Source organism: Vespula pensylvanica, chromosome 24 (assembly GCF_014466175.1).
Source record: "Vespula pensylvanica isolate Volc-1 chromosome 24, ASM1446617v1, whole genome shotgun sequence".
NCBI classification, from domain to species: Eukaryota; Metazoa; Arthropoda; class Insecta; order Hymenoptera; family Vespidae; genus Vespula; species Vespula pensylvanica.
In genome coordinates, this window is record NC_057708.1 from 3,133,618 (window position 1) to 3,145,517 (window position 11,900).

An 11,900-nucleotide genomic window follows, 5' to 3' on the forward strand; every position below is an offset into this window, starting at 1 on the left:
CTCTCTCTCTCTCTCTCTCTCTCTCTCTCTCTCTCTCTCTCTCTCTCTCTGACCCCTCGTTAAGTGAGAGCGAGGTCAGGACGTGTTCGGTTAAGCCAGATACAAGTCACACGACGATGTCTTGACTCTTGGGGAGGGCGAATGTCCATAATTAACCATACACCCTGTACCTGCTATTCCGTTTGATCCAACAGCACGTATCATCCAGTATAACCAACTTAATTTACAAATGGAAAATTTCATGTAAAAACGAATGATAAAGATATTCATACAAATACGTATTTTTATAAACATATAATTACGTACTGGCTTGCTTGTTAATCGTATCTTTTACTTTTTGAAATTAAATAATCATGAATGAAGATAATAAATTTCCTTTTATGCATTACATTTTCTCACTAGAAAAAGAGATATTTTATTAAAATCAATTCAATGGATGATATTTCTAGTTTGTTAGTAACCAAAACAGCACAATAAAAGACGTTGAAAGGACATCTTATCGAATATTCTCGACTTTTCCTCTCTCTCTCTCTCTCTCTCTCTCTCTCTCTCTTTCTGCGAATCCAGCAGTAGATACGCACCTGCGACATTAGAGCTCTTATCTACCATTAATAATTCTTTCGATAATACGACCAAGAGCGAGACTGTATCTAGTCGAACGATCGTCGCCGCTACTGTGTAACGGCGGAGAGCGACGCATTAATTTCTTGTGAAAGCTTCTCGGCAAGAAGCTCCTCCTCCTCTATGTTTGTATGTATGTACCAGGAAAACCATCTTGGTATTGGTAAATGAACGTGAAAAGCATCTGAAAACGAACGGGAAACGGTGCTAAAACTCAAAGAGGTAGAGAGAGAAAGATAGATAAAGTTCCATGGAAAAATAACGATCGCTGCAAAAGAGAGGAAAGTTTTTTGTGCGAAGCTATACGAATCGCCAGATATCTTCAAATGGAAAGCGATCTTTAGTATCGTCGAGATTGATCGAACGAATCTTAAGGACACCTGCATGTGTATGCATGCGTGCCTGCGTGTGTGTCGCTGAACGAATAAGTATATAAGGGTATATAAGGGTAATCGTTGAAGGTGAATGAAGAAAGAGAAGAAGGACGAACAAAGGCGAGCCAAGAGTGAAGAGAGAGAGGGGAGGGGAGGGAGTTATTATAAAGATTTCGAAGAACGAGGGAGAACTTTCTCAAGCTTTATAAGGGTCTAGCTCTGTAAGTGTATGCGTATTTTGTGTACGAAGTACACAGGAATATTTCTCGTCATCTCATTTCCTTTCACGAGAAAACTTGCACGATTTGGTCCGTATGACGCTACTCGGTTCTTGGCCTGCTTTTGGTTTTTTCTTTCCTTTCTTTTCTTTCCGCTCTTTCCCTTTTTCTTCACTGTCTTCCACGAACAATTTAAGAACACTCATTTATCTTTGCAAAACGGAGAAAGCATTCACCAAAGTCGATCTCGTTCCGCTTTATTTCATGCTCTATTTCTTTTTACTTTACAAACGAAGACGTCTATGAGATTAGTATCGCGAATTAATTGTTTCATGAAAGAATTCTGCTCACTTTCCTCGAAACATTTCATTTTCACGATCTCTGTCTCGGATCAGAAGAAAAAAACGATGAAATATTAGATTCGAATTGAAAAGGGACAGAAGGTTTGGAAGAATACAAAGATCGATCGGAAAAATAGAATCTCCCTTTGACGAAAGGGTGCGTTATGAACTCCAACGAGGATCGGGTAACGAGTTGCCGTCCAGTAAAGAGGTGGAGGAGGAATAGAGGAGGGGTAGCTTTGCAGCTTTGTACGCAGCAATTCTCTGATGGTGAGAAGAGCGTGAATGAACGTGTAGAAGAGCAGAGAGAGAGAGAGAGAGAGAGAGAGAGAGAGACAAAGATAGGTAGTTACGTTCGTCGAAATTAAAGGGTTGCCACCGTAACGTAATTCCAAGCAGCCTGAAACTGGCTGTTAAACCAATGCAAATTAGTGCAAGACAATCCGAGCAAGGGATGAGAGAGAGAGAGAGAGAGAGAGAGAGAGAGAGAGAGAGAGAGAAAGAAGAAGAAGAAGTTTGCTCCTTCTAATTACGTATCGAAGAAGGAAGTGGAGGTGGAAGAGCTTAAGCAAAGTCTCCAAGCAGATCAGATACTATGACCACATTCATACTCCTTTCCGCAAGAAAAAGAACAAAACAAAAACAAATACCATTGTTTTTCTCTTTTTTTGCTCCTTCGTACTTTTTCATTAACACGTACATACGTGTACACACTGGACGGTCTCCTCGTAATTCACCGTCCGAAAAGTAAAACACGAGACACACGTTCCGAAGAAATTTTAATTTAGGTCGTTGGTCGGACGGGTTTACTGAAAAAAAGTAATAACAACGAATAAAGACGATTTACACACAATCATTTCTATAAAATCAACGTGACTTCTTTTTGAGAGAGAGAGAGAAAGAAAAATTGTTATACGTATAAATAAATGCATAAAATACATTTCAAATCCGTTTAGACAATTTTTCTCTTTTATTCGATCCATCTCAATAATTAATCTAAATTTATATCCAATAATGATCCAAATAACCAAACGAAAAATTGAATTGATTCGATAGATCGAACGATTCATTTGATCGCCTAAAACAGTAGTGCGCATACTATAGCTTGCAACCCTCTAGAGAGATTGCCAAATTTTCATGAATCGTATATATGTATATAACAATAAAAACATTCAATAGTGATAGATATATTTTTGAATTGCCATTAAAACAAATGTTATTACCACTATTCTATACTAATAATTAATTAGGTATATGTTTAAATTAAAGGGAATAATGAACATTATCGGAACATAATAAGAGTCAATAAAATCGCAATTTTTAATCTGGCTGATATTCTTAAAGGACAACTTTCCACAATGATACCGGAGGAAGAGATGGACAAAGAGAGAACAAATGTCCTGCCGATGCAATAAAATGGCACGTAAACTGGCTTTTAAAGGGCACCGGACGATCGCTTCGTACGATCGTAAAACGTAGAAATGTCATTCGAGCTATTCGCGTGGATATTCCGACGACCGTTAGACATCATCAGTATCCATATATCATGAGAATGCACAGTGCATCGTATATTCAGCTAACCCAAATCTGGATAACCGTGTTAACTAGAGTAGCACTTTACTCGTATAATGGAAATAAAAATATCAAATATTTTCTATAAATTTTCGATGACAAAGAAAAGCGCCTCACTCTTGTCGAAGAAGTCCGAATAATTAAACGCTCGTACGAAAATGATTTTTATCGAACAATACTCGTTAATTTCGTTAACGATCGTGTACTAACATCGTCTAAGATGAAATCTTTATTCAATTTTGACGGATCGTTCGTACCAATAGCGAACATCACACAGGGAATTATCAACTATTCGATAAGGTTTCTAATTCGTCATTTCTGATTGACGGATATGGGTCGCTCCTCTTACGTCGGATAAGACTTTACTTTCATATATTAAATCATCTCCTCGATATGCCGCGACACAAAGCTTCAAATCGGATTCCTCTAAGCTGTCACGTTTAATCGTAAACGAAATCAGTTTCTAATAAGCTTTAGAATGTAAAAAATGATCTTTCACATAATCTTCACGTCCACCTAATATTATTAAGAAAGAAAAAAACGACGTGTTGAAATAAAATCGTGGCATCGGTCATGAGAAATGCAATAATTTCGAGAAAATAGCGTCGCGTCGAGAGCCACTGACAGAAAGTTTATTTATGGGAGTGCGCGGCTCTTCTCTCTCTCTCTCTTTTTGCCTGGAGCAACAAGCCAGCCAAGTCGTAATAATTGCGACGGTGAAATGTAGTCCTGGGACGCGTCCTGTAACATCGTTTCATTCTTCTGTCCTCGATGAAAGCGAGAAATTTAACGAAGGACCACGAACCTCTCGTTAATCCTTAACTCGTATCGTCAACAGGAAATACGTAGAAAATAAGCGATCGATCTACCAACGTTTGTCCAAATATCTTTCATCATTGATATTAATTTATTTTACAATTTCAATAAAATCATTGCGACATAAAATAGAAATATATTTGCATTATTACATCACGAGTGGATATAGTTAGCAAAAAATAAGAGGCGATTTATTCGAGAGCAAAAATAATACAATCGAACGTACTATGATACGTAAAGGATGAGATAGGAAAAGCGATCGATCGTAACCACGAGAGAACGATGAGGAGACCGTTTACGAGCGGCAGGACCAAAGAGATGAGTGCATGCATATGTATTCAGATCGGACCGACGTCGAGGCAACTCGAATTCAGCGGATGAATTCTAGTCAAGGGCCTCTAATACCAAATTTCATTAAAATCCATTCAGACGGAGCAGCTGTTATACGTGTCGTCCTCGATATATGTACATAAAAAGAGAGAAAGAGAGAGACAGAGAGAGAGAGAAAGGGAGACATAGGAGAGGAAACGGTAAAGATAGAGACAAAAAACCGAGAGAGAAAGAGAGAGAGAAATACAGATGCTATAATAGGCTTACAGGATCTCCACAAAGGAACGCTCGAACGCGTTATCTTGGAAAAATGTTGCAATTTCTCGCGGTTGGAGGATGCTCGGGTTTAAGTATTACCCCTGGGAACTACATAAATTATGGGGATTCTAAAAATGGGAAAACGTCGGATTGTTGCCACAACAGTGCGAGACAGGAAATCTTAATTATTCTATTTACATAAATCGAATAGAACACGATAAAAATATTCGTTTTTATGTTCTCTTATTATAAATCAACCAATAGGGGTCATGAGATTTTTATGACATTGTGTGAACAAATCTGATTTTTTTTTGTTACTTTTTTATTGTATACGATATTAGTATCGTCAATTTGCAAAAAATCGAGGCAAGGAAAATGTATAGAGAGAGAAAATGGTGGACGCAGGTGTTCAAGAGAAAGAAACGTCCCAGAAACTCGAACCACGAAATACCTTTGTTTCATATTATATATTATTATAGCCTTGCGCTGCAATTTTACTTGCGTTCCACGCCAACAATATCGTGTTCGTATCGAGTCTCCGAGGATGCTTCGATTATTTGCTTTCAATTAATCATCGTAAATAATTGTTGCATTATAGAGCGAATAATAAATGCAGCCGTTCTTGTCGTCGAACGCTAATAACGCATATTGGCGTAGCTATTACGAACAAAAAAAGAGAAAAATACATGGTGAAATATTTAAATATTAAAAATTCGAATCTTTTTCATATTTATGTCAAAAAAATAATTATAGTATTTGTTAGAACGATAAAAACAAATTTAACTATTTTAATATTCAATATTCACTTGTCAAACTCTTACTAAAATTCTATCTTTAATATTTATATTCTTTTCTTAACAGATCTTTTCTATTTAAAAAATGTAACTAAGTAAAACGAAAATAATTACCGAAGAATATCATCTTCGTCAACAATTAAACACATATATAAATAAATTTTTCCGAGTATTCCAAAACGAAACAGAAGAAAAAGAAAGAAAAGGAAGATTTCAGATAAAAATTGATTTAATTGAAGATAAAAATTGTGAAGACAATTCAATTATATTTTACTCACGTTATCTTTGAAATAAACGGTATTGTAACACTAAATAAAACGTATATATGATTACGATCCCAAAGATTTACTTCTAAAATAAGAAACTCGTCAGAGGAATGCGATGAAAGAAAAAGAGAGAAAGAGAGAGAGAAAAGAAAGTAAAGTCTTAACTCTTCATATCACTCTCTTCTTTCGTTTCTCTCGATGATCTTACGAGAAAATCGTCATTGAATAACCGATAATGGACGTCTCTGAAAGAAAGTGCGATATATATATATATACACACACATACACACACCCGCGCGTATATAAAGGTGGAAACGTGTTACGTTCTGTTGGAGAAGTTCTAACAACGACTCATTGGTCCCGGTAATATCGAGACGTCTTGGACAGGGCACGTTGCCGATCTAAGAAACGAAACAGGGCTTGCTACTCCTGTTGCTGGCAACAGTGGTAGTGACCTCATCGAAAGTATATATACACACATAGAAGAGAGTAGAAAAATAGAAGGAACGAGAAGAAAAGCTCAATGTTCTTGGGGTGGATAGGATGCTCAACGGGATGAGGTGATTTGTGGAAAACAAATAATTGTCACTGGTGCCAATCACAGAACTCGTTGGACCGGACCAGCTTGTATCTCAACGTTGCTTCTTGATGAAAATCTGTCGATTTATTCGCTTCTTCCTTTTCTTCCTCCTCTACCTCTTCTGCCTCACCCTAGGCTCCTTCTTCCCATAAAACATTCGACTATTTTTTACCTCTCGTCTGTTCAACAAGAGACCGGTCTTTCTCGAGTGAAAGACTATGGGCCGTCGATATCTTTCTTCGTCGTGCAAGAGAGGAAAAATCGGACTTTTACTCGAGATTTAAGGTACCGTCTTGTTGACACTGATCGATTCTTACTTCTAGAATAATAGGTATGCGTGTTTTGCGAAAATTCGTGACTGTATTAATGATCGAAAGAAATATGACGAATAAGAAAGGTTCGAAAAGCCGGTTAAGTTTCGGTCGGCCGATAATTGGACGTGGTTTTGTTTTTCGAAGGGATATGAAAAAATTAAAAAGAAAGGAGAGATATAGAGATCGATCTAAAGAAAGAAGAGATAGAGAATAGAAGAGAAGAGAAAAAAGAGAGAAAGAAAAATGGTCGAGACGACAGGAAGTACTGGCGAAGATGACATCTCTCTCACTCGTCCCTTCTCGTGCTTAGCACCCCTCTCACCCTAGAATCGTGCCTATTATTCGAAAGTTTCAAAGTGAAACACCAAGAGAAACTCCGACCGACTGCGCGTCGTGCGAAACTTTTAACAACGCCAGGAAGGCACGAATTCGTATATACTACGAGCGATGCCATTGGCGCAAAGGAGAGAGGGGGGAGGGGAAGAAGGAGAGGGCTAAAAGATAGATGGATAGATAGATAGAGATACGGAGGATGGCTAGAAAAGGTGGTGGAAAAGCAGAAGGTCGTGCTCTTCCTCTCTTTTGCTTTCACAGGACGCATAGAGGGGAACGCAAAGAAGACAGGGGACTTTTATTTCAAGGGAGGCTTGAGAGGGCAAAAAGCAACGGGACAGACAGAGGAAGTACATGGCCGGATAAATACGAGGGCTTGCGGATTTTTCGCTTTTTCCTCTCTCTCTCTCTCTTTCTCTCTCTCCCTCTCTCTCTCTCTCTCTCTCTCTCTCTCTATCTCCCTTCTTCGACCTGTTCATTTTATTTCCCCCTCTCCCACCCTCTCTCTCTCTCTCTCTCTATCTATCTATCTATCTATCTATCTATCTATCTATCCATCTATCTCTTTCTATTCGTCGTACACACTTTGCCAATGCCAGATCGATTTTATCGAAAGTCTAAACACGCACGATTAAATTCACTCCATGTCGAGTAAAGAATAGTGTACGTGCGTATGCGTTTTTGTGTGCGTTTGTATGCTTCTATTCCTTCTGGTCGGAGTGCTGGTTATGAACCGATCGAACCTTCTTTCCTTTTCTATACGCGCTACTAGACGAGAGAATCGTTTATCTTCTCTCTCTCTCTCTTTCTCTCTCCTTCTCTCTCTCCCTCTCTTTTCCTCCTCTTCTTTTTCTCTTTCCCTCTCTTTCGACTCGCAAATCGATAAGGAATAGAGAATGTTTTCTGGTCGAGAATCTGGACACGTACGGATGAAATTCGTCGTCGCTTCGTTACGTGCCGATACGTAAAGATGTCCGATTTCGACTTTGGAACAGAAGATGTTCGTCGATTTACATAGTTTCCTCGTTTGTCGATCTCGTTCTTCTCCATTCGAATAGTTCGGCGGATGTTGACGGATACATTTCTCTTTTCTATTTCAATGAGAACATTGTCAGTAATTAATTATGAAAACTCACAGAACGAAATTAATCATACAATCATGAGATCAGAAAACGTTTCGCTACGAGATACGAGTGAAAAAAAAAACATTATTAAGCGACAAACGATGAATTTTTAATGGTCAATAATAGAATTTACATTAACGAGCTGATCTTTCATTCGAGACAAACATCGTTAAAAATCTAAGAGAGAATGTTAATTAATTATGAAATTAATTTTAACGATCAGTAATAAACAAGCAAACAAACACAGTAAAGAAGTAATTGAAGAAATGATGAACATTTCGCGAATACGAACGGAACACATTTTTGTGCTCTATTATGTTAATGATTAATTGTTTGTTCGAAAATTAATCGATCTCGAGCCATTTTATAGATATATCTCGATTCAAAAGCGTTTTCTTTATGTACAAACCTCACGGCAACCAAGTTGAAATTTCAGATGCCGAGAATAAAAGTTTCACGCGTCCAACACCAAATAATTTAATCTTAATTCGCGAATACCGCATTACTAGCCAACGCTTAATGAATTATTCAAATCTAATTTATTTGTCTTACGTGTGTGTTAACCACAATATATCTGCTACTATATATACAAAGTAGTACTCTAAAATGACTTTTTCGAAACTATTGAACGTAACGAGTTGATTTTCTTTTTTTTTATTGTCAAAATATCTTTTCAAAAGTTATCTTTTGATAGCTATATCCAAATTGTATATTAGATATTACTCGAAGAGTAACGTTATTTTATTCGATGTTTTAATTTTAATTCGTTATTTTATTCGACATTTAACGTTTTATTTCGAAGAGCAACGTAATATTCCTCCTTCAGAAAGTGCTACGAATACTTCAATTGTCGCAATCTCGATGTTAATATCTTTGATTTGTGCAATCGTATTTTGCATTATGATAATAGATAAATATATACCTGTTACATATACTTACATATTACAAATTGACTTTTCCGAAATTGTGAAATTACGAGTTATATGTACATACATATACAGGTATTATATACATATATGTTCGGAAACGACGATCTCTTTGAAGTAGTCGCTTTTATTCGCAAGATAAAATACAACAGAAGCGTTAACGGGCTACGTTTCCCAATCGAATTTAATGTCAAGTTCATAATTTTCTATTACTTTCCGTTGTACGGACTAATTGGATCGCATCATCGCGGAATTTCGTTTCGTACAGCATGTTGCTTCAAACGTTTCAAAAAGGAAACCATTATAAATAGCATTCGAAATAAAAAAAAAAATTTGAAAGTTTCATGGGAAATCTGTACGTGCGTACGAATACACAAACACGTATACGAATATCGACGATAAACTCACTTTGCTGCAATTCGAGAAACATTCGTTTTCATATGGAAAAAAAAGAAAAGAAATAGATAAACGCTGATATTTAAAAACTGATGATAACAATGAATAATTAATAATGAAAAAGAAAAGAGTTAATTGCGGCCCACCGAGAAGCGCTTTAATTCAACGTTCATCGAATGATACATGCGCATCATTGCACGAACGATACGGAAAATCAAATTTATACCCTAATAATCCGTAATTAATTTATCACTATATCGTTCATTGTTATTCAACCATCGTTTATTGCATGGATAATGCATGTTTTCGCTGATAACGTAAATTTGTCACTGCCTCTTTCCCGATCGTTCGTGCTTTGAATACATTCAAGTTGTTTCGACATATCAATAAAAAAAAAAAAAATGCTATTAACTGTCGTTAATAATGATCACGCATTAATATTAAATTATAATCCTATTTAAAAATGTCGGCAATAACAATTAGGATGTCCTCGAATATCAAAATATTTGTGTGATAACTTACGTAATAACTGCTCAAAGTTCTTATACTCTGTTTCCGTTATTTTATAGATAATCATTAATTAATTAGAAATTAAGAATGAAACGAACGCGTCCGATTCCCTCTTCGAATCACCAATTACAAAATGGAACTTTATTTTCAGTTACTATGCATCGACCGCTTTTCCGCCTCGTTTAGCACCGCCTCTGAAAAGACCCCGTTTGATGCCACCGGCCCGATCCCAACATCCGAAGCAACAGAAACAACAGCCGAGCAACAATACTGCCGCTGTGCCGGACTTGAATCAACTCAAAGTATACAGTGAGTACAGTGAGATGCATGGCGTCATTTCTATTTCTTTTTTCATAATTGCAAAAATAACTATTATTATTATTTATCTATAATATTTCATTAACGTCCTGTTTGATTCTCCTCCTATTTGAAAGATTCATCGAACTGACCACGAAACTTTATTCTTTTCAACGACTTCGACAATGAATAAGGAACAATCACGTTCCAAAGATCCTCTCCCTCTTTTTTCAATGGTATAAAAAAAAAAGGAAGGAAAGAATCTCCGGACGACTACAATTATTTTCTTGCTACAGGCAGTTTTCCCGTAAAGTGCTGACCAGGACACCAAGAGAGAAAAAGAGAAAGAGAAAGAACGTGAACGTAAACGTAGTCCTTTGATGGCCCCAGTCTTTTTAATGGATGATCGTAGAGAGAAAGAGAACGTCAGCCTCTAAAGCCGTTGATTTCACAGTTTTAGAAGCACGATCTTTCGACGTAAAAACCGCACTCGCCATTTACCTGCCTTCTTCCACGATGAAACGGACTCTCGATGCACTTAACCAATGATCGGTCGTTCAGAAATTTCCCTAAAAATTCAACTTGCACGCTAGAAGCTTACTCATCTCGAAAGCTTCACGAATAAGTGCATTCTCGCGTTTTCAGATTCTCTTATATAATACGACGATACAAGCTTATGCGGATAAACGTGTCTCTCTCTCTCTCTCTCTCTCTCTCTCTCTCTCGCTATCTTTATCTCTCTATTTACCTACCTATCTATCTTTTTCTTTAGGATATTCACGTTGCACGCGTATTTATCAGAGGTGTTATACTTGCAGGTAATCCAGACATACTTATATGCGGCAACTGCAGGGAAATGTTCACCGATCTCGGGGAGCTGCTCGAACACAAGCGGAACTACTGCAAACTGCGGTTCACATGTAAATGTCACACCTTCAACGGAGCCGCCCCAAGTATGTACTCGAAAGAAAGTTAGAGGCGCGCCCCTCCGGTACGTAGACGCGTCTCTGACCCGATCGAGTGCCAACCACTGCCTCTCGCGAGGTGCACTCTCTCTTTCTCTCCCTCATCTTTTATTTACAAATCTTTCCTACCGTTCTTCTACGTTATTAGAAGACAAAAGAAAGAAAGTCGTTCGTCATTATTATACTTTTTCTCAAATATATTTTCGTTTCTACGAAAGTATGGATTTTTCTCGTTGATATTTCCATCGAACTTTTCGTTTATTGTTAAAAAAGATAAAAAATTCACGTTCATCCTCTTTCAATCATCATCAAAAGAGAGAGATCCTTTAAAGACAAATTCTTCTTGCTTTTCTTCTTTTGTGTGTCACATTAGAAATACGCACAAATAAAAATCTCTTTGAAATGAAATCCAAGCAAAGGGATCGAAATATCTTTACAGTCTTTCGCTTCTTTGTTTGAAAAATGTTTCTACTCGACTTTTCGCTTATTATTAAATAGAAAAGCTACAAAAAGAAAATCCACGTTGGTCCTCTTTCAATTGTCATTATATAAGAAAGATCCTTTAAAGAAACGTAGAAATTTATCTTTCTTCTCCTCCTCCTCCTGCTCTTTCTTCTTCTCCTCCTCTTTCTCCTTCTCCTCCTCCTCCTCCCTCTCCATCCTCTTGTTCTTTTTCTTCTTCTTCTTCTTCTTCTTTATTTCATTATAAAGTAGAAAGATTCGAAAATAAATCCAAGAGAATTATCGAATTGTTCCCAGTTTATTAGCCTTTTTCAAGAAACAATTTTAAATATTCCACTTCTGTGAAATATTTTAAATCCAACTACATATATATATATATCATTCATTTTGAAAATGTCATCTC

General features: G+C 37.0%; 1 protein-coding gene across 14 annotated transcripts in view; it reads left to right on the forward strand.

The window, feature by feature from the left end:
• The window catches only part of LOC122637012, a 206,638-nt gene that overhangs the window by 186,396 nt on the left and 8,342 nt on the right, over positions 1 to 11,900 (forward strand). For all 14 annotated transcript variants that reach the window (XM_043828812.1, XM_043828807.1, XM_043828813.1 and 11 more), the window contains 2 exons: positions 9,925 to 10,082; positions 10,889 to 11,023. In XM_043828812.1, coding sequence (XP_043684747.1) covers positions 9,925 to 10,082; positions 10,889 to 11,023 — 293 coding nt within the window. The remainder of the gene's footprint in view (positions 1 to 9,924; positions 10,083 to 10,888; positions 11,024 to 11,900) is intronic.